The 27,465-nt window shown below is 35.5% G+C and overlaps 1 protein-coding gene across 4 annotated transcripts in view; it reads left to right on the top strand.

The window, feature by feature from the left end:
- Window positions 1-3,250: 3,250 nt before the first annotated feature.
- TBC1D32 (TBC1 domain family member 32) overlaps window positions 3,251-27,465 on the top strand; it is a 74,663-nt gene continuing 50,448 nt past the window's right edge. For 2 of the 4 annotated variants that reach the window (XM_064413037.1, XM_064413033.1), the window contains exons 1-19: window positions 3,251-3,405; window positions 5,509-5,663; window positions 8,932-9,093; window positions 10,262-10,439; window positions 11,069-11,140; window positions 12,292-12,417; window positions 13,300-13,378; window positions 13,531-13,631; window positions 13,718-13,779; window positions 14,268-14,412; window positions 15,179-15,238; window positions 17,674-17,773; window positions 18,034-18,171; window positions 19,554-19,646; window positions 19,897-20,039; window positions 20,759-20,883; window positions 21,827-22,028; window positions 25,266-25,348; window positions 26,970-27,108. In XM_064413037.1, the coding sequence (XP_064269107.1) occupies window positions 3,343-3,405; window positions 5,509-5,663; window positions 8,932-9,093; window positions 10,262-10,439; window positions 11,069-11,140; window positions 12,292-12,417; window positions 13,300-13,378; window positions 13,531-13,631; window positions 13,718-13,779; window positions 14,268-14,412; window positions 15,179-15,238; window positions 17,674-17,773; window positions 18,034-18,171; window positions 19,554-19,646; window positions 19,897-20,039; window positions 20,759-20,883; window positions 21,827-22,028; window positions 25,266-25,348; window positions 26,970-27,108 (2,226 nt within the window). In that variant the 5' untranslated portion in view covers window positions 3,251-3,342. Of the gene's footprint in view, window positions 3,406-3,465; window positions 4,083-4,835; window positions 5,112-5,508; window positions 5,664-8,931; window positions 9,094-10,261; window positions 10,440-11,068; window positions 11,141-12,291; window positions 12,418-13,299; window positions 13,379-13,530; window positions 13,632-13,717; window positions 13,780-14,267; window positions 14,413-15,178; window positions 15,239-17,673; window positions 17,774-18,033; window positions 18,172-19,553; window positions 19,647-19,896; window positions 20,040-20,758; window positions 20,884-21,826; window positions 22,029-25,265; window positions 25,349-26,969; window positions 27,109-27,465 lie in introns of those variants that run through there. The other 2 variants (XM_064413035.1, XM_064413034.1) reach the window with 2 other exon arrangements.

Genomic DNA, 27,465 nt, shown 5'->3' with positions numbered 1-27,465 from the left:
ATGCATCTCATACCAGCTTAGCTCTCAACAGGTACGTACAAAGTCATCTGATGTAACTTTTGACCTGTCAGGACACTTTACATTCTCCCTGTTAGGGCAGTGATATAAATTCTGTTTGCATGAGTTTTAACACAAGATTTCTAAGTGCAGCTGATCACATAAGTGCTCCAGCCTGCAACCCTCGTGACCATTTACCCACCAGTTCCTTAGTGTTTGTTTTAGCGGAAACATCTATCCAGGGGTTAGTATTTCCCCAGAGTGCACAGGGAGGAAAGGACAGATGGTCTCCAAAACAGAAAATTTCCTTTGGAGATTATTTAAAAAGATTTTCCCATCAGCCGTCATATTTTAAGCAGTTTCCTTTTTGATATTTATGATTAGATTATGATCTAATGATGTCTTAAAACATGTTCATTGTTCCTCCAAATTTGGGAAACTGCCATAAATGTGAGGTGAGAGGGCAACAAATGCCACAGCATTCATACAAGGGTTGATGAACTGTCCTCATCTTTTATTTGGAGACTCAAGAATTGCTTAAGGGATGTCAGTGTGCAGCAAGGTGGTGAAGACTTCTTGTGCTACCTCCAAAATCAGAATTCACACATATTTCTCCTTTCCTAACTTATTTCTTCCTTTTCATATCTTAGTCCCTGTTTGGGAAACTCTAAAGTGAGGACACCGTGGCTCCTTCTGATCTTGATTTAGCTCTGAAATTGGAATATAGAAAGTTGCTTTTGTTTTGGTTTGGTTGGGTTTGTCTTAGTCAAGTGGAGTTTGCCTTCCCTTTTATTTATTTGGTATAGAGTTCTTTGAAAACTGTATCAGACAAGGAAAGGCTGATAAACTGGAATTTCAATAGATACTGGCTACACTAATTTTTTTCATCAGATACTAAACCCCAATTTCATTAGCAGGTCCTATGTGTACAGTTGGTGAAAGTTGTAGCTAAAGTCGTGGAGAAACTACCAGCTGTGCATCAACTACATAAAATCAAAATTTCTCCAAACCTTTCTGTGCCATCCAGAAAAAGAGTGGTCTTGTGGGAAGTTCCAGTGAAGGAAAAGAGAAAAGTCAGAAAGAGCAGAAAGAGGGGAGAGAAATTATGTGCCTGTTGTAATGACATGGGCACCAACACAAGCTGTTTCCACTACTACCACCTGCTGTAAAGAAAATTCTTCTGTTTTTCAGAGTTTCCTTTTTTATATGGTCTGCCACATTGAAGACACTGCAGAAACATTTTAAATTTACAGAAATTTGTCATAAACTGATAGTTCAAGTTTCGGGACATGTTCAAGGTATGGGGAGAAAGCCATAATTAAATTAATTAAATTAAGTAATTTAATAAATAATTAAATTAAATTGAACTTCTCAATAATACTTAAATTACATTCCTATAATGTTTCATAGTTTGAAACTCTGCTTATCTTATATGCTACACACTCTAAGAATTTGTGTGTTGTTTCCTCTAAGTTTCTAAAATTATGGAAGTCAGCACTGTGACTTTCTAACAATGCTGAGATCTTATGAAGACCATGCCTTCCTGAACTGGGGTTACGAGCCGGGCTTTCCTGTTTGTACAACAGAGGGAGAACATCTGGAGTGTTTTTACCAAGGAGAATGAATTCCTAGAGTGAGAGTGGAAAATCACCAGTGTGAAATCTGCACGAACAATTTCACAGTGATTGCAACCTGCCTCAATGAGACATATCCACTCATGTAAACACGCTGTACTTCAGAATGGTGCTGTTCACTTTGGAGTATCACCCTCGGAGTGGTATCATCTTTTGCCTGGATGCATCCTAATAATTGTAGCCAACAGCATCTGAGGTCTGCCAGCTTTGCTCACAAGAAAGGGCTCCAGGTTCCAATGGCTGCAAAATGTGGCTAAAGAAGCTGGATGCTATACAGAAGCAGGGAAAGGGTAGACAGAAATGGACGGATTTCAGGAACACTACAGGCATCATGAGGACATTGTTCTGCGATGCCACTACAAGCGCAACTTTTCTTATAAGGTTTTTTATAAGATAGGGAAGGCTTGTTGAAGTGGAGGCTCTTTCAGTAAGGACTATGAATGCTGAGCACTATGTACATTGATTTTTTTTTTTCTATTCCTTATCAGCTACGAAACTGAGATGCTGTCACTTGAATCAGTGCTTGTGAAGTGATAAAGGAATTAGAAGTGTTGCACCACTGCACCTCTCAGTGGGTATGAGGACAGAAAAGAAGCAAACTGTCCTGTTGCCTGTGAAGGAAGAGCCTGGCATGGATGTGGAATAAGCTGCTGTAACATGTAGCCCATTCCAAACAATGCAGAAGATGGGGAGAGTGCATGGCCAAGCTACCAGGACTCTGGTCAGCTTCCTGGAGCTCCTTTGCAAGCAGTAGTAAGCAGACAATTTTTCCAATTTTATTTTGTGGGTACCTGAGCGCACTGGCCACATCCAAGCACTGACGAGCTCACTTCTAAAGTTATCACAGAAACTTTGTTGCAACCGCTCAAAATCCAGTTTCTGAGAACCAGCAGTAAGGGGGTTTGTGTTGCTCCTGAATCATCCCTTTCCAATAGAAATACAGGCGCTTACAGGCTTAATTCTACTGTGGAAGTGGATCCCCACAACTAAGCAGAGCTCAGTTAACTGAAGGGCTACAGTTAAACAAACAAGTCCTCATGGAAGGTTAGCATTACATGGAGGATTAAGATTTAAAGGACACATCACGGAAAATTTAAAGGACATCATAATGGAAAATTAGCATCACCCAACATCAGAATCATTAGAAAAATGAAGAAGGAAAGGATAATAATGCACTATGCAACACTTTGCATGCAAGCACTGAAAAACACCTTTACGAGTGTTTACGGTAACCAAATTCTGGTTTGTTACAGCTGACCTAATATAAATTATTTCATATCAAACTGCTTTTGCTGTTTTTTGTGTTACACATTTATTGTTGGAGAGAAAAAAAAATTATTTGATATTTTTGTAATATTTCCTTCATCACAGAAGGGAATGAAGAGCCAAAGAGGGCTGAAAATTTCCTTGCCTTTCATTATTTTATTTACTGAGACAACCTGCTCCCCAGCTGATGTAAATTGGGAATAACGGCACGACTGCATTCCTTCGATTTCAGTGGAAAACCTGAGGGCCACCACCCCGGGCTGAAAAGAGAGGAGCCTGAAGCCAGGAACGTTCCTGAGTTGTGCTGGGGTTGCCCGTATCGGCAAACGCATCCCGGCTGGCGGCGGAGCGGCTCCCGGCGCTGCGGCTCCCCGCGGAGCCCTCACGGCGGCAACTCCGCCATCCCGGGCGGGCGGGGCGCGGGCGGCCCACGCGCCCTCTCGCGATGTTTCCAGGGCCCGGCGAGACTCGGCGGCGGCGCGGTTGCCAAGGGCCGCGGCCGCCCAAGGTGAATCCCGGCGGGCCGGGCGGCGGCGCGGGCTGCGGGCGGACACTGGGAATGCGGGATCCCGGGATACCGGGCGGGGGGGTGCGTGGCGGAGCTGAGCGGCTGCCCGAGCACAGCTCGCCTGCGCTGTCAGCGCTAGCTGAGGGAAGCACCTGGGCAGGCGTAGCCTCTCCCGGCGCCTGGGGACAGACCGGCTGCTCCCCTCCTTTGCGGGCTGTCCCGGGAATGCCGCCTGCCGCCCCGCCCTGGTGCGCGGCCGAAGGACGGGCGGGGAAGCGCCGGCAGGGGCAGGGATTGTCGCGCTGCTCGCGGTCTGGGAGCTGCTCCTCTCGGCTTGTGGCTAACATTGCCTCGCTGCCCGGGCAGAGGCTGGTGTGAGGATAGATGCTGGCAACAACAGGCCGCTTCTGAATTCTGAAAATCCTGCCTGAGATGTGGGGCAGGATTTTCATCTGGGATAGTGCGGGACCTCGAAAAGACTGCCCAAACTGGGCTTTGGGTAAAGTTGTAATTTAGGGAGAAAATGACCATTTAAGTGTTGCCTGGAAACTGAGTGGGGGATATACCTGCTGGGAAATAACCCCCAAAGCAACAGCCACCAAAAAAACAAGCACAACAAACCGCAAACCTTTGCAAATGAAATGTAAGATATGTATCTTAGTGATTACATAAGTCAGGTAAGACTTTTCGAGGCAAACTGGAGGTGAAGCTGCAATATTGTCATGATTTCTCTCTATGAATAACCTGAGCAGGGCTTTGCACTGATTGCCAGCAAGTATCTGGATACCTTGCACTTCTAAAAATGCCTAGTTATACAAAAATACTTGGTGATTCACCCCTCCCCCCCAGGGAAACATTGTCTGATGTTTATATAGACCTAAAAGTGCACTGACTTTAAGTGTCTTGAGATTCTATAAGAAAAAGAGGGCTGCAAATCCGTGATTTAAGATTATTGCAGGGGATTTAGGATGTTTTGTTTGTTTGCTCTGAGTTTAGTTTAATGAAATTTCTGGTAGGATGATTGAGTTAATATTGAGTAATGATAGATCTAAGTAAAATGTTCAGCAACTGTGTTACTTACTACAGAAGAGTGTTACCTTGATTAACTATTATCTTTCTATAAAGATAACTCTTCCAGCTGATGTATTTTTTTTTCTTTTTTCTCTGGTTGATAATACTATTTGATACTTAAACAGCAATTTGCTGTATTGTCTCTTCCAAGTGTGTGTGTATTGTTTATTCATAGGTTCTTAGAGAGTCTTTAATTTTTAATTCAGAAAAATCAAATATCTCTAAGTAATTTTTCCTTAAATAGGCTATAAATATATAAGCTAAAACTGCCACTGAGGTTTGAAAGTCTTCCATGGCATATAACGATTTTTAAGCCATTGATTAAGATTAAAAATGAGCTCATGTATTTTTTTTTTCAGTTCTTGAAAATTTAACTGATTGTCTTCTGGACTTGGCAGATGTTTCCAGTTTCTCACTGCTTCTTCTCCTCCCAGTTTTTCCCAGTAGTTTCCATTTCATTTGACAGGACTCTGTCAGGTCACTGCTGTTGATTAGCACAGGGTAATTAAACTGTTCTGATAATTCCACCTGGCCCTTGCAAAAGCTGACAACACTTTCAGTCATGGGCACAGCAATAGCTCTGAGCAGAGGGATTCCAAAGTCAGAACTGGGTAGTAATAATGGATGAGAAGCAGGTGAGAGACTATTTATCAAGTTTTCTTATCAAAATACAGTCATTATATCTGTGAAACCTTCCCTCCTTTTATTTTTTTTAGCTTACCATGTGGTCTTGTGCCTTTATCATGGGCAAGTACAAAGGGGAATATTCAAACTTTTCTTAATGTACTATCTCCTTTAGGAATATTATGCTACAATATCAGGAGTTTTAGTGAAACTGATTTGATTGTTGTGTTTTCAGTTGGTCTTAAGATAAACTCTGTCAAATATCTCCTGTCTGTGATTATGCCTTTTGATGAAAATCCTGTTGGTAACAGTAAAAAAGTGGGAATTTAAGGGATTTGTGCTTTTCTTAGCATCTTGAGGAAAAACAAAACTATGAGAGTTTCTTATTCTTCTGTTTGTTTTCTGCAGATGTCTCACTTTACCAGTGAAGATGAAGCTCTATTACAGTCTATGCTTAGACAGTTGCTGCAGAGTGTGAAGGAAAAAATCACTGGAGCCCCATCAGTAGAATGTGCAGAAGAAATTCTCTTGCATCTGGAGGAAACGGATGAGAATTTTCACAAGTAAAAATATTTTTTGCTATTTTTAGTCTTTTTAAGAAGTTGGTATGTCAAACCGTACTATTCCTGGGAAATGATTCTTGGGAAATGTCTATACTTTACATTACTTTGTAAATGTGTGTGTATTTATACACATGTAGATATTCCTGTCACTAATCAACTCTCAGATGATGCTAATTTAAAGAATAAAAGTAACGTTGCCATTTTATTGGTTTGCTTTTTTCCTCATCCACTCTTGCTGATACATTTTTGCTGTAGTAGTAATTCATGAGCTGTTTGTGAGAGGAATTTACAAAGCTCTGATGCATGTGCACACATGAAAAGGAGCTAGAAGAAGTAGTCACTGGAGACTGTCAGTCTACTTGACACCTGCTAGACAGCATAGTTGTGTTTTTCAAAGCAGAGTACTTTTTCAGAGGGCCATTGGCTTCCATATTTGATTGTTCTCTCTAGCCTATGTTACTGAACTGTCTTATCTTTCTATTCCAATAATTCTTTTAGTTTATGTTGTAAGTAAAACAGAAATGTATCCCCATCACACTTCTGTTAAATCAGATTTGACAGTGTGACCTCACATGCAATGTAAATTTCTAGATCCCATGCTCCTCTTTCCTTTCCATGATGTTATAACTTGATTATTTTTTACTACATGGGAAATTTTTAGTACATGGTTTATGACAACCAAGACAACATCAGGCTAAAATGACCTGAAGACATTTTAAGAAGAAAGAGCTCTGTGATTTGACTTCTGAAAAAACTGATAGGGAACCAGCTTTCTCAGAAGTGGCCCTATTTACATTCTTTTAAATTTACCTAGATATTAGCATTCCTTTGTCAGTGGTAGCAGTTAGGTAAAAGTAAAAAAGTGAAGTAGAACTAGGGTTTATCTAAAATTTCACTGTAATTTTAAAATCTTGACACTTGCATATGTTCTGAAGATTCTTTAAAAGGTGTTTTAGTTCAGTTTTAGTTTTTGTTACCAATGTATTGAATTACACTGTTGCTTGTACTTGTGAATTTTGAATAATAGGTTGCTGGGTGACAAGCATGATAATAAAATATTTTGGTTGTAAACATGTCAGAGTTGAAAGAATGTAATTCTGAAAGAAAAAAAATATTTAGAGAAGATATATACAATAAAGCTCAAACAAAAAAAAACCACTATTTCTGACAATTTTTTTGAGAACCTAATAGAATACCGAGGGTGAGGGAATAAGGTCTGTAAGTGGTTGAAGCAATGCCTGTATAGCTTTTCCTTTTGCAGCAGTGAAACCTTGACATCCATTACTCTTTTTTTTTATGTTAGAAAATTGGCAATCCTAAAAATACTTCTTTTCGTGAGAACACTTATAATTTACATTTAATGGAAAATCAAGTGATCTTTAAATTCAGAACATGAAGATTACTATCTGGTGCTGCAATATTTCTGGAGGTATTCTTGTCTTGTTTGTGACCCATGGCGGTGCAGACTGGTTTTCGTGGAAAGTCAGAGAGGTCATATGGTCGTTTATAAGTGAGGCCATTAAGAAACTTTATCCTTAACCTATCCATCCAGAGTGCAAGGTCTGTTATTAGTAGTGTGTGCTTTTGAATTGTGCAGTGCTCTGGTTCAGCTCAGCATTTGAGCAGTACTGTTTCTGCCTCGTGCTTATTTTGACACAGTAATTTTACAAGATTTTGAGGCCTTGCTTTACCCTTTGTTCCCACTTTGACGTAGAAAAGACAGAAATGCAGGATCCTCAGAAAGCTAATAAAAAGGAAAATTGAATCAAGTAAAAAACTTCTGTGCAGTAGTAGACAAAAGGATTTTAAATTACATAAGTAGCATGTTTTCTGTTATATTAGAAGTATTTTAACACCCAAGTGTTATTCTTTTGTAAGTCCTACCAGATCAGTCTGAATTGATTCTGCCTGTGAAGAAGTAGCATTGTCATTGCTGAAACACATAATTGTTACAAAACATGTCTAAGGTGGAAGAATAAGGCAGAAGATGAAGACTAGAACCTCATCAAAGTAGTGGTATGAACAGCGATGTGGTTACTGTATATTTCAGAGTGAAGGAGTCACTGCAAAAACATATACCCTGGAAGTGTTACCCTTATAGAACAAAGGGGAGACAGTTTCATGAAAGCTTTCATGCAGTGGAGAGTTGTGTGCAATTTCATAAATGAAAACAAAAATAAACATATTTTGTGTAGTTCTTGAGACGTATTTCTGTTACTTTCACTGAGAATAAGAATGGAAAGGTAGGGGAAAAGAAAAATACTGACATACCTGATGGAACCTGAAGTAGGCAATCCAGTGAGGAAGTATCTATCATGATACAATTTTGTGTGCTTTGTTGGTTTTTTTTTTTTTTAATCCAAGTTAATGTGAAGTAGTTGCGCATCTACTTTTGAATCAATGAAAATAAAATTATGCATGTATTGTTACTATATGATTACTTTTTTATATGTTTCTGTTTGCCTTGCCCTTTATACAAATCACAAATATAGCCAAAAAGGGAAGCTGATTTATTCTGAGCACTATTCTAGCAATTTCTATAGCTAACATAAAGTTGTAAGACCCAGGGAGAGTCTTTAGTTTGAGATCTCTCTGTGATTATTCTGTTCTGTTAGCAAGTGTATTGTCTGGGGGTATCTGATCATAAGACTGCAAAGTGGTGAATTCTTGAATTTGATATGTTTGTGTAATCACAGATGGCTGTTTTGTTAGTTTGATTGAGATCTGTATATTGTCATGACACATAGAATTTCATAGGCCATAGGTCTTCTCATATGCTCTAATTTATAAACTGTCTTCTGTGTGTTTTCTAATTTTATATGTATGATGAATAAATAATATTACCAGGCAGTATATACTCTAGGACATCTTCAGAGTGTTACGAGGAATGTTTCTTTTGGAATTTGAAATTTCTTGATACTCTTTGTTTATTGTCTGCAAAACCTTTACCTTTTGTCTGAGTGGATCTTTATTTTTAGAAGAAGCACAAAGTGAAAATGTGCATTTTGGTAAACTAGCTATTGGCTTTGTTTCTTCTTCTTGGTATTGTTTCTTCCTACAATATGTTGGTACTGACCATATTGACGAAAATCAAACTGTAATATGTTATTTTACACTCCTGAAGTTTATTTCCATGCAAGTCATAAACTCTTACCTCAGGGTAACAGATGTTCTGGGACAGAAGATAGTGGTTGTTGATATAATATTGAAAATGTTTCATGGTGAATTCAAAGAGATATAACATTTTAATTTTGCATGTTTATTACAGCTATGAGTTTGTGAAATACCTTAGACAATACATAAAAAAGACTGTGGGACCTGTGATTGAAGAGGAAACAGAAAAATGTACCTCTGCTCAAAGCCAGGGTGAAATATCTGGCTATGACACACTTGTCCAACATCTTACTAAGAAGGCCCGTGAATCGAAAGAGTGAGTATATACCTGAAATTCACATCTCTGTTTCTTCTTTGTCTTAGTCTTCTTTTTGCTTTGCTAGAATGTGTTTTGGAAAAATAAGATCTGAACCAATAAGAGTTCTGAACATGTAACCAAAATCAGTGCTAAGAAATTCAGATATTCCCACCCTACATTGCAATTTGTTGTGCTTTGTCTCACCCTGGAATTAAGGTTGAGAACAATTGCATAAAAAGATAGGTACCAAATATGTGAAATTTTTGAGGTATTTAGGATTTTAGCATCATTGGTCATTTTTACGTGTTGCAGAATAAGAAAATAGGAAAATAGATGTTAGCATGAAAATTTTTTAGATTATGTTGTTTGTATAATTTTGTTTCAAGGATCAGGACCTTAGGGTTTTGTGTGTATTAAAATTGGTAAAAGAAACTCCAATGAACTAAATATGTATCTTATATTTTTAATTTGACATGTAGGAAGATAATAAAGCACAGTATGATAATCTGTATCGTTGATGACTGTAAAATAAATAATTGTAGCATTAAAGTCAAAAATAATTTGAAATAAAACATCAACATTTTATGATAGGATGCTTTTCTGAAGCAATTTTTTATTTTGAATTGCATCCTTGTGGATATTATTTTTCAATTTGTGGAAATTAGAAAAACATGTGTTTTGTTGAAAGAAAATTATTTTGTGTGCATGACCTGTACTCAAGATCTTGAATCAAGATGATATTCACTTCTACTGGATCTGCGCAGGGTTTATAGCAAAAGAAAAATTGGATGTTGAGCTACAAGAAACAAACAGTAACAAGGATGAGAACTGGCCTGTTCTCTCAGGGACAGATCCTCCTTTTTGGTGGACTCATGTTGTTCTTTCTTAAGAACATCCCAAAATAGAATTATGATAGTGGTATTTCATTGAATGGTTCTAGAAGGGAACAAAAGGAGTTTTGTTGTGATTTTAAAACATCATTAACTGAAAGATGTAAGGTACATATGTTTCCTTGCCCAGTTTGGATTTGTATTCATTAATTTCTGTAAATTCAGTGAATTCAAGTCCAGTTAGCATATTAGCATTACATTATATCCAGTTATTTATGATATAGTGATTCCTTTTTTTGTTTTTTACATAGTGATTTTTATATTCTTATATATTTAAAATCATCTTTACTTTGAAGATACAGAGAAATGATCCATGCCTTGAAGAATGTCATGATGGTTGTGGTAGAATCTTTGATTAACAAGTTTGAGGAAGATCGGATGCATGATAAGGAGCTGGCTAGTAAAGCAAAGAAAGAACGTCGGAGTGGCTATTACACAGACAACTGTTCTGACAGTGACTCCTCCTTCAACCAAGTACAATGGGTTTTCTCTCTATGTTATGAAATAAACGTGATACTGCAAAATTGTTAAGTTTTTTTCAGTGGAATGGCCCTAGAGAAAGATTAATTTTTCCCATCTTTGTTATATCTTAAACCCAAACTATTTGCTTTTCTTTCAGTTTTAAGTACTAGGCTTATACTAGCTACTTTAGGCATCATATGCTAGATGAGATCAATATGATGCCCATATGCACCAAAGTACCTATCCAAGTATGGTATAGAAAGATAAAATAATTACATCATCTAACTTTTGTGATTTTAGAAGCCATATAGCTTCAGAAGCCAAATAATGTGCAGTGCATTTCCAGACTGTACTAGGCTACATTTCTTGCTGAATATATTATTGTAAGGGACTTTTTGTAGCTACAGAAAATGTTGAAGTAAAGCAAACAAAATATGTCATAGTGATTTCATTATCATAAGTTTAACTTTGGGCAAGCAGCAGAAAACATTTGAAATGTTGACTTTACAGTAAAATTAGTATAAACGTTGAAGTCCTAATTATTAAAAGTAAATTAGGAATCAGAAAGACTGATGATTTTAATCTTCTGCTGTTCAGTTTAATAAAATATACTAATGATCATTTTATAATGTGTATTACAGAGTTATGCATTCATGAGTCAAGAACAATTGCAGCTACTCACAGAAAAGCTTGACCCTAGTCAGCCCAAGGAAGTAAGTTTAAAAACAGAAATGGAATGTTGATACAAATGAATGTTTTTGCATATTGTAGAGTAGCCTGTATGTACATACGAGTTCCTATATACCTGAGTGGATACTTGCCTTTATTAGTTCATTTATCTTCCCTTCAGGGCAGAAGCTACTCTGCAGTGCAATATTTCATTGTTTGTAACCATCTGGTTCAAAAACTAGTGTTGCAGCAAGTATCTATATTTTTTAGAGATCTGTGTGCTATAGATTGTCATTTTTAGTTCAAAAGAAAGTTGTTCCATGATAAATAAAATTATTGAACATTATTTGTCCTGTATACATGTCCCTTGCCCTTCTTGGTAACTTCTCTGTTGCCCTTTGAGTTACCCCTGTCTGGAGGGAGAGATGCCTGCTTGATTTGCCAACAACCTGCTGCCAAATGGAAAATATAAATCCAAGTTAGGTTTGTTGTCATGTCAGTGGCAGTACTAATTTGTGTCTCTAACCAACAACCAGCACCAGCTGCTGGCACTTTTGAAGCTTGGAAAAATACCAGTTTGAATGTGCTGCCTTGATAAGACTTGTTGGGGCTTGTCTGGCTGTTGAAACAGGCATGGTAGGTAGGAGACGGTACAAACAATTTTCTCTATTAGAAAACCAGCTAAAAAGTTTGATGCTATTAAATGTTATTAAAATGTCTTACAGTTTCTTTCAGTAAAATGAAATAAATTGCTGGAGGTAACACTTGTCTGTGAATTGAAAAAAAAAGTTACTTGAAATTACTTAGAATGCTGATGAAAATTCAGCAGTATAACACAATGTCTAATAACTGTGTCTGCTTCTCCTAGCTGAGAGCTTTAGAGAGCTATATTCCCCAGTTTCAAAATATTTGATTACAGGCAGAAAATAAAACATAAACCTTGCATCCAGTACTGAAAACCCAGTTAAAATGGTTTTATTGCTTCTTTGAATGCACACATTTTCCCTACTCAATGATGTAGTGTTTTGTCTAAATAGCCATAAAAAAATAGCAGAAGATAAGTATTTGTTATTCCTTATCTATTCTACAGCCAAGTTGTGTTGCTTCCTGTCCTCCCTCCCTCTGACTTGTAAATTACAAATTTCAGAGGCTGCTGTGAATAGGTTTTTGTTGTTTATCTTTTTGACTGCTCCAGGTTCGCCAAGAAGCTTTGCAGACGCTGTGCTTGGCCCCTGCCTCTGATATCCTAAGCTCTGAGAGCTGGCCAAGTCTGAGTAAGCATCTGACAATCTCTCTGGCAGATCCTGATTCAACAGTCAGTGTAAGGGAATGTTTTGTATCTAATTATCAGATTTGTATCCAAAGAAAGGACTACCAAAGAGGTGTAAGAAGTTATACCTATTACATTGGTGTCAAGCAGGGATTAAGACATTTTATTATTTGTGTGTGAATCACATAAACTATTTTTTTAAGTAACAGAAATACAGAGTTCCATTACATTTTGGTTTAAAGGACTGCAACAGGCTTTCAATAGGATTTTGAGACTCCAGAGTAGTGATCTGCATTTCTTTTAATGGCAGTGAAGACATTTAAATTTCTTTTAGCAGAAACCCATGTAAAAAGAATGGACAAAACTGCTCTGTAAAATAGGTCATGTTAATATTTCGTGTTCAAGTCACGTTTATGCCCCATGATGATGAGAAAATGATACATAGTAATATGACGCAGGCAGTGATGAGGAAGAGAAATGACAGCAGCTTAAATGGCTTTTAGGTTATTTATTATGTCAATTAAACTTCTTTGCTTCTTCAAATTTTAAAGTGATTACCAAATAAATAGGAAAGTTGCCCCAGCTGCTGTCGTATATTTCTCTTTCATCTGAGTTCTACAGTTTCTTTTAAAACAGTGATAATTACAAGTTACTGATTCTTAATGGAAAAGTAATTTTCCTTGGTCTGCTTTGTAACTCAGTGAGGCTTTACATTGGTGCTGTAGTTCAAGTATTTGAATAAAATTTCCTTTGAACTGAGATTTCTGTGATCAGAAACTGTATTTTTATAAAGTATGCTTAAAAGTATCTGCACAGATGTCTGGATGAATAATATTAAGAATAAATGAATTAAGAATAAATGAAGTATTGATTATTTTGCAGTTATAATACACAGTTAATGACTAATCCATTGCTTGCTTTTTGCACCCTTAGGAGAAAATTCTTAGGTTCTATGCAAAAACCTTTTCTTCTTCTCCATTTAATATGACAAAAGAAGTCTATATAAGTTTAGGTATGTACATTTAATTACATTTCAAACTTTGTGGGTCATGTACTTTTTGAAAAGTTAAATTTTATAATGAAGACTGTATAAGTCAGTGTTTTGTCACTGGTGTCATGGAGCTGAAGTGATTTTTTTGTTGTTTGGTTTCTCTTTTTTTTTAGCACGACACTTGGAGTTGTACTTTCTTTCTGAAGAATATTCTCTTCATATTTCAGTTGGTCTGGATGTATCTAACTCAGATGTAAATCGTTTACTTAAAAAGGTATAAATGAACTTTTTGTAGCTTTTCTGTCATTACTGAAACATTATGCATTAATTATTTTTAAATTTTAATAATTATGTTCTCAGGTTCGCCTTTTAAATGAGTACCAAAAAGAAGCACCATCTTCCTGGATTCGACATCCAGAAAAGTATGTTACCTTCAACACCCTGTAACTATTTCTTAATTTAATAGTTATTGACATGAAATAATATGCATGTAATTTTAGCAAAGGCTTGATTATAGGATGCACAGTGGCTGGTCAGTGACAACAGGGGAAATAAAAGCAGAGGGTGGAAAAAGTAAAATGAGGAAGTTGCATAGGAGTCATATTTAGCTTACTTAGCTTTTGGAGTGTTCTAAGTACTTTTGAACAAAAAATAATTTGGATGTAAGTGTAGCAAGTGTAATACACTTAGAAGTTGTAATAACTTAGGAGAATATAGATGCATATTAGTTTTATTCGTGGTATTACAAAGAATTAATGCCCATACAAGAGCAAGTTAAAGATAATGCTGTTGGTATTAATGATTTATCTGAACAATGTTTTATTGGAAGATTGTTCTTGACTATTACTGGTTGAAGGACTTCAGTGATTTTTTTTATTTCCTGTCCATTTTTTCCTACTTGTGTCTTAAGGTACATGGAAGAAGTAGTGGAGAGTACCTTGTCACTTCTGTCATTAAAACACAAGCCTAATCATCCTGCCTCCCCAGACTTCCTGAGTCCAATGCACTTCTTGGCCTTGCTAGATATCAAAGCAGTGTGGTTTAAGAAGTGGACGGTAAGCAAATAACCTGCAACCCACCAACACATAACTTGTTCATGTAAGATATTTATTTTGAAAAGTTATGGTTCTGACATCACAGATCTATTGTGTCTTATAACAACCTACACTGAGAACTGTAATTAAGGAAGTGCAGATTTTTTTTAGACTTTTATGTCCACTGCTTTTCAATATTACTCTCCACCTCAATTTCTGTTCAGTTACTTGTTTTCATGAAATTTAGGAGGATTTTCTGTGCTTTGGAAGAATTTTCTCCCTTTGGAAGAACTGACTGTCAGCCATTAAAAGATGGAAGTATTTTTTTGGAAGAAGTGATGAGCGTGAAAGAACACATATGTATTACACACTACACATAATTGCTAACTTTAGTGGACATTAGAACTTTTTCCAGCCTACCATATATAAACTTACAATTTAGGATTTACTTGGCAATTTTGAAATACAAAGTTTAGCATTTCAGTGTGGTTATTGGTTTTCCCTTTTAACTACAAGTTTTACTACACTTTTTTCCTAATTCTTTTATCTACATGTTCTACTACATTTTTTTTTCTAATGATATAAGGGTCTTTTTTGTCATAAGTGTACTGCAAACAAAAGTCTCAGTTGAGTATAGTACTGGCTTACTCGAGCTGGAGTTCAATACATTGAATATGTAATATATATGGGATCTCTACTAGAACAAAATCAGAGATAATTTATACTTTTTAGTTAAAAACTGGAACATTTCTTTGTAGTTGACATTACATCTTCTTTGTCATTCAAGCATGCACATTACAGCAGAAGAGTGGTATTTGGGCTTCTGGAAAGGAAATATAAATCCTTGGTAAGTACTTCTATTAATATACTGTATTGATTATATATGCAATAATAGTCTGTAAATAAAATTTATTGATAGAACACAGGGTAATGGCTTGAACCTGAAAGAGGGTAGATTTAGATTAGATATTAGGAGGAACTTCTTTTTCTGTGAGGGTGGTGAGACATGGGAAAAGATTCCCTAGAGAAGCTGTGGATGCCCCTCCCTTGGAAATATTCAAGGCCAGGTTGGATGAGGGTGTAAGGCGTCCCTGCCCCCAAGACATTGTTTGGAACTAGATCTTTAAGATCTCTTTCAGTCCAGGCCATTCTACAATTATATGAATTACAAGGCATGTTTATTTGCAGCTTAGTCTTTTTTGCACATAGTGGTTTGTACAATTTTTGTGTTGTTGTTTTTTTGGGGTTTTTTTGGGGTTTTTTTTTTTTTTTGTTTTGTTTTCCTTGTTGTTGTTGTTTTGTGTGTGGGGTTTTTTTTTTTTTTGGTAGCTATTCCATGTTCTTCAGCTAGATAAACCTTTTGGATTTTTGAACTTTTTTGTCAATTTTTCTTTGCTTAAATGGATAATTGATAAATGCAAAGAAGCATATATGGCCAGCTCAGTGTAAGGGGAATTTGGATATTTTATTGCAGGTGTTTACTTAGTATTATAATTTATTAATTTGTTATGTTTCATTCATACTTAGAATTATTTCCAAAAAAGCATAAAAATGACAAATGGTGCGTGATAAATACTGTAAATACACTGTGCTAAATTTGGATTTTTGTTGAAAAGAGGCTAAAAAAATTGCCATTGTGTTCTCTGAAGCATAAAGGGTTCAAAGTCATCAAGATAAATTAAACTGGGAAAATATATCTAGTAATATAGCTGTTATTCCTATCATATATTTGGTATGGGCAAATCTCTTTACTGGGGTAGAATTTGCATTGTTTTTTATAAGACCACTGTAGATATGAGATCCATTCATATAAAAAGGACTTGGCTATATATTTTATAAAATATTGTCATATAAATTGTGGAAACCCAGGGTACTGGGAATATTTTTCTGTCTGCTCTGGGGTGTGCTGACCCCCAGGGGAGCACTGACTTTGACCCTCATTCATGGAGAAAGTTTCCTAGACTTCAAGATAGACTAGAATCCACAAAGTGTGAAATAGATTATAGACAGTAGTGTAGGTTTATCACTTGGTGAGAAATTTAGGTTTTAGGATTTTTAGTATGTTGTAGATGGAAAAAAGATGGAGGGCACAGGCTGTCATCCTGAGTTTCTTTTTCATGCTTCTTCCTTCTTCGTGGGTTTGGGTGGCATTTTGTAATTGAGCAGAAAAGTCTGCATTGTGAGCTTCCTGGAATCAGTTATTGGGTTAAAAGGGAAAATAATCTAGGTGTCCTTTCTTAATTGGATGGTTTAGTCTTAAAAGACCTTGTAACAAGAGATTGTTAGCCATTTTGTGCCTTCTTTTGAAAAGCTGCCAAACTCTTGGTTGTGAGATTCTTTTACTGATAAGAAATAATAAACAGCTGAGTCTGAACATGAAACCACCGTCTCAAGAGCCTTCAGTCCAGACCCAGAGAAACCAATGATGAATGAAATCAAATGTAAAATATATGGGACTGATAAAACCTTAAGATGGAGAAAAGGACACAGACAGCTATAAGAGATCTTTTTTATCTGTGTGCATAGAACAGGACATAGACTAAATCATGATCCATGCAACAAAGAGGTCATAATAGCAAGTCCATAAGCAGGCTAGTCTAATCTAATTTATAAGCAAGTGTAAACATCTGATTAAGGTTGGGGTTTTTTTTATTGTGTATACACTTGTGAATAAATCTTGGCAGCTCCAAGGTGCAATAAATCAAATAATTCTTTTCAGATCATTAGAAAACAGAAGCAATTAACTCCATCCCACCTGAAACCAGGACAATATGCTTTGTGTTTCCTTGCTACAACAATGCTTATAACTTTTAAGCTTTTATATACCTTGATTAGATTATAGTGCTATGACAATGATACACCACCAAGAGCAGTTATAGCACTGACAGCACTCAGCAACCAAACCTACAGTTTAGTAAGTGTATTGAAGACAAAGTTTTTCACATGTGGAAATTTAAAATCTTCCACAGTAATGAAATAGGGCATCCACAGATTGCTGTTGACTTCTCAAAACACTTCCATGTTCTCTGAACTCTTTTTCATAGACGGTCTTTATGTGTATAGAACTGGTTGTGTGATAATATAATAATAATAATGGTGATATATTTTAATAGCCCTATAAAATTTTGCCTACTCTTGGTTAATACATCCAAAGCACTGAAAAATCAAGTAATTGAAGTGGATATTTAAGCTCTTGTGTTAAAGGACAGTACTTGCATACAAGAGAGAATGAATTTATTGTGAAATATCAGGTACTTTATTCCTTTGTGTTTTATTCCACAGATTAATGCAGCAGTCCAGCAATGTCTTGATTATTTTGAATTTTGTAAGGCAGCAGTTAATAAAAATTCCAAAGTCAGTGACTTTTCCCAGCAGCACCGTAGTAAGTATCTTTGCATGTCTCAGATTATAAGCACATACATCCACATTATTTAGGGCTTTGAGCATGCTACCTCAAGTAGAAGACATTCTATCTATTCTATTCCCCAAATGTTGTATGACTCTTTTAAGAGAAAACTGATAGCAGTGGTTGATTACTTAAACTATCTTTATATCCAAAATTATCTGCTTGTGTTGCAGGAAGTAACTAGGTACCGTAAGCTACAAGAGTAAAGTTCTAATTTCTTTGCTTTATTGTTATAGGTGATACGCAGAATTTTTCTTACACTGGACCAGAATTGCAGTACATTTGTTTTGTTCATTCGCTGTGCCTCTTAGGAAGATTGTTGATCTATAAGGAAGGCCAGAATCTCTTTCCAGTACAGCTGAAAAATAAAAAAGGTAGGGGGAGAGTTGAGGAAATTTGAGCCTGTTCAGAAAAACTATCCATTCTCAATATATATTTATATATTTTCACTGCAATATTGTGGATATTGAAGAACAATACTTTATTCACCAATTCTGCGCCTGGAAACTTTCATAGCGGTGGTGTGTGTATATATCTATATATGAGCATCTACACACAGTGTTTTATTCTTTGATGGATATGATTGAATGGATTGCTTATGTGTTTTACTTTTAATACATTATTTTTGTGTTGAAGGACAGTTGGATCAGTGTGTAAGGGATTCAGTTTTTCTACTGAATCACTTACATCTACTAGGTGCGAATAATAGCTTCTGTCAAAACGTTTGATGTAATTGGTTAGAAGAGAGACACATTCAGGGACCAAAACTGTTTTTTGGGTGTGAAAGAAAAATCAGTATTTCAAGCTAATTGCAAATTAAAAATGAGTGCTCTGAGTTTAATCTGTTAATTAAGATAAAAGTAGAAGAAAAGTTTCATACCTGTGGAACAGAAGTGTTAATAGGGACACAAGGTATGAGATGGAAAAGCTCTTTAACAGAGAGAGAAATCTCTACCTCTGTGGTGCAGGGCTGGCAAACAGAAGTGTGTGAGGGCAATTGTAGCATTCCACTGCTTTAGTGTCTCTATTAATTCAATGTAGAATTCCAAACCTTACTGGATATTCTGTGACTTGTCTTTTGCCCCTCTGGTTAGAGGATCAGGACTTGATCCAGTGTGGAACAGTTGTGAATTAGAAACATCTACTAATAAAGTGCTTTTGTCATTTATGCATTACCAGTGTAACACCCATCCAGCAGAGATCCTGGGATGGTGGTTGCTTATTTCTTTCCCATAAAATGTAACAATCTCACCATTTCTCTTCTTAATAGTGTCCTTCTCCGCTTAATTGATCACAACTCCTTCCTCACAGATTGGTTGATTTATTAACATAATTACATTAAACTTGGAGCAATTTTTCCCATCTTGCATTTAGCTATATTTATTGGTTTTGTTTTAGACCTGAGTAAGAGTTGTGTGACTCCTCTCTTTTCCAGTTGTTTCACTTAATCTAATAGTAAGGTAACGCTTTTTTTCTACAGCCAGTATTTTCAAATGTTGGCTGCTATTTGTTACAGTGAAAGACATTGTAAAATTTCAATTGGCTAAATTGAGAGCAAGATCAGGCCTTATAAGTTGATCATGAAATACATTAGTAGAGTTGCAAGGACATGTATGTCCTTTGCTTTGTAACTTGTACATAATTGATTTCCTCTATACAGCAAAGCATTCTTCACATACATTTACAAAATCAATTTTTTATTTGGAAAATTAAACTAATCTTTAATTTACAAAGTACTTTCTTTTTTTTTTAATAGCTACTGTATCCATAACTGATGTGTTGGTATTATTTGCTCAACTTATTTATTATTCTCCAAGTTACCCAAAGACAGCTGTGGCAGCGCATACAGGTAAATGCATTTTTTTCCTTCTATGCTAATATATATACTTATAATGAGGCATATGATAACTTGTTTTGCAATTTTTAATTTTCATCTGTTATTAGTGCAGTTTTTCTCTTCCCTTCCACCCTTACCCTTTCTTCCTCCCTCTTTGTTGAATCAGGACTTAACAAAATTAATAATAAGTCAGAAGCAACTACAAAAATCATATACAGATATTTAAGTGAAAGTATAAATAAATATTTCTTGTGTTCACCAGAAAATTATTCTCCAGAAAGTCTTGTTATGGAGATTCTGCAGGTTTTTTGTGATCAAACAGGATGTGCTGCTGAATGTTTGTATACGGACACAGTGATAGATGCCCTGCTTCATCCTGTTCAAAGTTTGCTGAATGGCACAGAGGTTTGTAATAATCTTCCAAATGATTTTTATATGTATAGAATATTATACTTTATCCATATTTTCTATGTAGAAAGTTTATTTACTTGCATAATATGGTAGCTTCTGTGGTATTTTATACATTAACTATCCTAGTGTGCACAGAATAGTTTAGTCCATTACTATGATTGGTGTGACACGGAAGTCTTGTGAATAGTAACAAAAATTGTGCTGTAGTGGGACTGTTTCCTTGGGAAGAAACACACTGTTCAATTTTTTTCATTGGTTTTGGCTTTTTTCTGTCATCATTTGGATATTTCATGGATGACTATTTTCTCTACCTTCTATTTGAAAGGCAGCCTGCTTTTATTTTTTAATTCAGTTGGCAACTTGTAAGTTAGGTGTTCTCAATAACTAGTGTAAATAAAATCTATAATTCTTTATTGAAAGCTACTATTTTCTGGATTGATAAAAGAAAAAGGGATTTTCTCCTTTTTTATTTTTTTTCCCTGTAAACATTTTTGTAAGGATTATGGAAAATGTTGTGAATGAGTGCCCTTTGTGATGCAGATTTCTGTGTAATGACACTGGAACGTAAGCTGTTAACTTACTGTGTTTAAGACATTAAGAAATCATCAGAAATGTGACCTTCAGGTTCTGCATACCTAAGACAGACTTGAAAAAACAGCTTTCACAAAACCATTGAATTTAAAGCATCCTTTTTCTTTTTTTCTTCCAAATAGGTGTATATAAACTGCCTTGAAACCACTTTACTTGATGTAGCTGATATTTTGGCAAGGATTGCTGCTTCAGAAAATGGTCTTTCTCTTCTTCTTTATGGAGAAAATGAAAAAAATGCCAAAGACAGGTAAGAGTGCATTAATGGATGGCATTAGTGAGCACTTCAATGAATTACATTGTTCTTATGAGACTCATTTGCTTATCTTTCATTTATCTATAATGTGATACATTTTGGTTTTGTTTGAGTAAAATATCTGATTATAAATTAAACTATTAAGCATTTTATAGAATGTATGAGGGAGATCTTTATGTTTAGAACCAGGTGAAATGACAATGTAAAGAAATACTGATAATAAGGGAGATTTTAACATTTTTCTTATTTTTCTAATTCATGTGAGGACTTTCTTTTCTCTGAATATAGTTCCATTATATTTGTAATGTTACTTTTCAGACCAAAGGCCTTTCTTCTTCAATTTTATATGTTTGATTTTGGAATAAGTATTTAAACTAACCAAGTTTATTGAAAGAATAGATTTAATGTAGCATTTACATTTCAGTACATATAGTAGAGACAGATTTAGTATAAGAAGCTGCCATGTGCAATACTGCACCTAACTTAGGATCAGTGTGTTCCTGTGGGTGGAATGTAGTTAGCTGATGCTAAAGCTTGTAACAGCAGTAAAACTGAGACGATCCTTTGAAAACAGCTAAGCAGCAGGTCATGAAAATGTTTGCAATGTATGTCTTCTAAATGGAGAAATCTCTGAATTGTCTTTCCAACTGGTCTATAAAATTTAGAGTCTATGTAGTTCATGGTCCTGTGGCTTCTGTGGAAGGCAATGGATGTATTTTTGCATTGCAAAACTATTTGCCAAGGTGACATCACTTGCTGTAAGTTTCTTTTCTTCTGACTGGTGTTACAAGTTATAACATAGTTTGTCCCTCCATCGGGGGTCTTAGTCTTTTTCCGTAGCTTCTTTTCCCCTAAAAATTTTAGGTAAGTTTAGTCAGAGGATTTGTTTCAAGGCTCACTACAAAACAAAATTTTAAATGTATTATTTTATTTCTAGTTCTACAGCTGCTCATGTACTTGTTCAGTTCACAAAGAAACTTCTTCATGATGACATTTCTCTTTTATCTGGATGTGAGTTTATGCCAGTTGTTAAAGGAGCTTTCATTTTTGTATGCCGTCAAATGTACAAAACTTGTGAAGGCCTACAGATGCTAATTCCTTATGGCTTGCATGAATCTATTGCAGAGGCCTGGAGAAAGGTAAATTTTGCTTTTGGATTGGGAAACATCTTCCAATGAGAGGTTCAGCTTGTGTAATAGTTGTTCTTACAGGTTAATTGTTTTTAAGCAGTTAAGTAGTACTTGAAAATGTTGTAAAAATGAAGTTCTACTTGCAAATTTTCCTTTTGAATGTAAACCAAAAAGAAATTTAATTTGAGATTTCTATGCCTTAGATTAAAACAGGAACTCCTGATGCATTGGTAGACCTGTCATTGTCATTAATTGATGATAGAAGTTGCTAGATGTCATGATAACCACTGACCACGACAGATCTTGCCTTCACTCTTGGTTTGGGATATTTGGAAAGAAGATACTCCTGAGATGTGCTCTTATTAATTTTTAGTTAAACTGGTTTGTGTTAGGTGAGAGATACAGAGAAAAAAATAGTAGATTGCAGCTGTTTTTTAAATAGTGAGTTGACACTGAAATATTCTCAAGAAACCATAGTGAGAAGTGCCAGGCAGGAGTTTTTGTCTTCCCTGCGTACGTGGATTTATTATCAAGTTTAGATTCTGTACTTTAACTTCAGTTTAATTGCTAGTCCAGTGTTTTTTCTACATGAAAGAAAGTGCTTGGATCCAACAGTTCTCTGTATTTTGCTTTCTGTTATCACAGAATCACAGAATGGGTAAGATGGCAAGGGACCACAGTGGGTCTACTGGTTCAACCTCCCTGCTCAAGCAGGGTAATCCTATAGCACATGGCACAGGACTGTGTCCAGAGGGTTCTTGAGTATCTCCAGTGGGCGAGACTCCACAATCTCTCTGGGGAATCTGGTCTAGTGCTCATTCACCTGCACACTAAAGAAGTTCTTTCTCATGTTCAGGTGGAACTTCTTGTGCATCAGTTTTTGTCCCTTGCCTCTTGTCCTGTTGCTTGGCACCACTGAGCAGAGCCTGAGTCCCTTCTCTTGACACCGTCTTTTCAGATACTGGCAGACATTGATGATGCCCCTTCTCAGTCATCTCTTCTCAAGCCTGAACGGGCCTATCTCTCTCAGCCTTGCTTCATAAATGATCATGCTCCAGTCCCTCATCATCATCAGTTCTATTTTCATTGTTCTGAAAGTCACATGCAGTGTGAAAATCCTTGTGTATTGTAAAAAAGTTATTTAAGATGGAGAAATAATGGCAGATCCTGCAAATGCAGTTTTCAAAAAGTTCACAGGGAAGCAAATTCAACGTCTGAATCATTAAAATAACATTGCGACAATTTAGGTAAAGGTAGCAAACAAATCTTCAACTTTGGCTTCCAGCTTAACTGCAAGCGTATTTAAACTGTAGGTATTAGGACTCATAGGGGAAAACCAAAGTCTAGCTGTGCTATTCACTTTAACCTGGAAAATGGAACTACCGTTTCATATCTTAGAAAGGGATCAGATCAAGCTGGAGCAAAGGATGGACTAAAAGACCAAATTTGTTTTTTTCTGGAGGTGAGGAAGTGGGAGGGAAAATGAATGCAAGGGAAAAAGAATGGAAGAGCTTTTCTTCCTTCTTGTATCCTTCTACTATATGCTTTTATTATTATGAGGCATTTAAAAAATACAGTCACAATGTAAACTAAGGCAGAAAATGCCAAAAGGGAGAACATGAATAGAAGGTACTTAAATCCCCAGTTTGAGGGTATTTCTCTCTGTTTCATATATTAATATTGCCACAAAGCCATACATTGTCTTAAAAATCAAATATATTATTACTAAAAATCATAATTATATCACAGTAAATACTGTTTCTCATCAAAGAATGTTGGTTTTGAAACATATGTTATTCTTTGCATTGAAAACTTGAGGATTTTTATTGAATTAAGGAGCTTAGTTCACTTGATCCATGCTGTAATTTACGTAACTCAGCAATCTAGCAATCTTTTTTTTGATGCTTTCATATTGTGTAACTTGTCAGTCTTACTCCAACTAGCCTCTTACTCTATTTAATGTTTACCACAGGCAGAATGTTAAAAGCATTTGATGGGCATTTCCAGTTATTTCCTCTAAAAACCACAGCATTTACACTGTGTACAAAAGACTTCTTTCCACATTAAAATCCCTTATTAAGCTATAGAACATAATTTAGACAAATTGTCTTGACGTGTACAAGATAAGTACACTGAATGTGTTGAGTGAAAACAAAGTTTATCCTACAAAATGTTATTTCTTCACTTCACTTTGGTAGTCAGATATAAACTGAAGTAGAATCAATCTATTCTTCAAGATTCTTCAAGATTTAACATGCTATTACAGGAAAGTCAACTCCATCATCATACTACTTCTAAAATTATTTTCTGTCATTTTTTGTTTTTAAAACCCCTGAAGTTTATAAAATATCTTGCCATTTATAGTGTTGAAAAAATAGTGGTAGATTCTTTCCAAGCAATGATTTCAATTTTTAATGGCTGGACTGGTCACTTGTATCCTTTTCTTTTACATGTCTCCTGGAGTTTTAAGATTAATGGAGAAAAAATATTTTTTTTCTTGGCAGATTCTGATGAAATTCTAAAACAGAATTTATAGAGATTACAATAAAAGGGGATCCAGTACAGTTTACTAGTTTAATAGAATAATCTGTTGTTGATTTTTTGCATCACACTTATAAGACAGTAAATTAATAACTGCTCACTTATATTTCAATGGGGTAATTTGTTTTTTATCCCATAAACATAAAACAAATGAAATAATTTAAAATATGCCATTCTTTCATAATTTAAATGATCAAATATAAAAATATGTGTATATATTTGTCTGCAACTCTAATGTCATTCCTACTAATACAGATCTATTTATAATTTATAAATAAATAAAATAAAGAATGTCAGAATTAATCAGTAAGTTTGGTATAGTGACTCCAGAGGCTGTTATTTCCATTTCTTGTGATAGAAACGGAGTAAAGAGTTGTGTTAACAATTTTTCCTTTTTTTCTTTTAAATACCAATTTCTGATTTGGGAGTCTCCAGTTGGAAAGTAAAGAGCTTTATTTAAGAATTCTTATTAAAAAAAATTGCTAACTTTCAAACTGTTTATACCCACAGAGGAAGTAAAAAATAAGCTTTTCTGGAATAAAAACAGTGTAGTGGAATAGTGTATTCTGTACCAAAGACTGGACTATAACTGGATCACTGTGCTTTTTTTTTTCTTTTTATATAAAAAGAGAATTAACAAGATCTGGAGTTTAAAAATGCTGTAAATAAATATTAAGGAGGTATTTATTTTTTTAAATTTTACAGACAAGTTTGCTTTCAGAAAGAGTGCCTACTCCTGTAACTGATGCAGACTCCACTTCATCGATAAGTCAAGAATCAAAAACCAGGTAATTTGGTACTTAACTTATGCACATGTGTAAGTGTGAACACACACAACTGAGACATCATCTAACCCCATGTCCTTGTTGTACTTTGATTCCAGCTGGCAACTAAATACTGCACAGCCATTTGCACCCCAATAGCATGGGGAGGAGAATAAAAAAAAGAATTATGGGTTGAAATACAAAGAGTTTAATAATGTAAACAAAGTAAAATATAGTAATACTAATAATAATAATGCTGCCAATGGTAATAATAGTGTTAATAGTAATGAAAAGGAGAGAGAGAAGTAACACACAAGAGAAACAAGTGACACACAATTCAATTGCTCATCACCCTCTGAGTGATGCCCAGCTCATCTCTTAACAGTGATTTTTGGCCAACTTTCTGGCCAGCTTCCTGCAGTTTATGTAGTAAGCATGACTTCCCATGCTATGGAATATCCCCTTGGCCAGTTTGGCTCAGCTCTCCTGGTTGTGCTCTCTCATGGTTTCTTGTGTACCTGCTCACTTGCGGAGCATGGGAAACTGGAAAGCTCTTGACTTTGATAAGCGCTACTTGGCAACAACTAAAATATCAGTGTGTTACCAACATTATTCTTATCCTAAATCTAAAAAACAGCACTTCACCAGGTACTTAGAAGAAAACACACTCTATCCCAGCCAAACCCAGGACAGTTTTTTTTTGCCAAAAGGATAGTGATAGGTAGACAAACTATCTTGGCATAGGTCTCAGTAGAGCTACGAAATTCTTCCTGACCTTGGAGAACTTCCTTGGCTTAGAGTGTGGTGTCTGAACTATGTAAAATTGACTTATAGTTGATCCTCTATGACTAAATTTAGTTCAAGGAAAATGTGAATTAGAAAGCACAAGACAAAATAGCTGTCTATCTTATGCCTTTGATGTGGTGCTAATTTCAAATGCTGTTCTGCTGAATCATATTTACACCTTCAAAATATTATGTAGCAAGATTGGCAGCATTTTGGCTGATACCAAATGAAAGGTGTCCTTCCTTTTATACTGAAACTAAATGTCCCTTTATAGAAGTTTATATTCATTGTGATGAAAAATACACAAGTATTTGGGAGTCTGAAAGTTCAGGACAACGTTGATTTTCCATTTACTGTTTATATTATGTGAAGGTATTGTGTAAATATAGCACCTTTCTTCATAATTCCATACCAATTTCTTGCAGGAACCTTTAGCTCCTCAAATGTGAGTTCCTCATAGTGTTTTTACATTGTTGAGAAATTCTGTGCCTGTTTTGCCAACATGTAATTGCCACGCTAATATCTTAAGATTGTATGGAGTCAGACTGTAAGTCATATATATGTTTAGGGATATCACATATATATGTTTTGGGTTCCCCTTTACCTCATCTCTGTCTTCAGTGCTCCTACATAACCTTAGTTTTTCCATGCTGAGTTTGAATGTTCACACAAAATGCAGTCTGGTATATTATCTTATTATCTTTTTCCCCGAATGCTTTTTTTAATCTAACATAAGCTTATAAATTAAGCATAGAGTACAGTGAGTAAAGTACTGTTGTTTGTCAGAGTTTGGAATCATACTTTTTCTTTATTCCCATTTTACATATAGTTTTTAATTACTATTTTGTTACTCTTGCAGCTTGTTATGGGAAGAGACTTTGTTAGATGCCTTGCTAAGTTTTTCTACCACACCCAAAGGACTATTTCTGCTTCATAGTACAGATGCCATGAATGACTGTGTGAACTTTATGTTTAACAGTTTGTCAAAAAAAATCCAGGTAAGCATTGCAGTATTTGTAGATTATTTTTTACTGTAAAGTTTGAAATGCTAGAAAAAATTTTTTTCTTTTCTTCTAAGTGCAAACTTTCTTACATAATGTTGGTAGGTCATGTTGAAATCTAAATATGTTAGACAAGGCTTGAAATAAAACAAAAAATCAGATAACGTGCATTTTTAGTTGGATAATGTGCAAAAAAGTAATGCCAAAGGCATCCTACTGAATGTGTACAAAAACATTATAATACTAATGGTTTTATTTGCTAATATTGCATGTCTCAACCACAGTATTTTGTGTTTAAATTTTTATAAGATACTTGATAAAGATGTTTGGTTAGGAATCTGACCCTGATAAGTC

Source organism: Passer domesticus, chromosome 3, assembly GCF_036417665.1.
Source record: "Passer domesticus isolate bPasDom1 chromosome 3, bPasDom1.hap1, whole genome shotgun sequence".
NCBI classification, from domain to species: Eukaryota; Metazoa; Chordata; class Aves; order Passeriformes; family Passeridae; genus Passer; species Passer domesticus.
The sequence above is the reverse complement of the archived record's forward strand: the minus strand, read 5'-3'. Positions and strand labels throughout refer to the sequence as shown.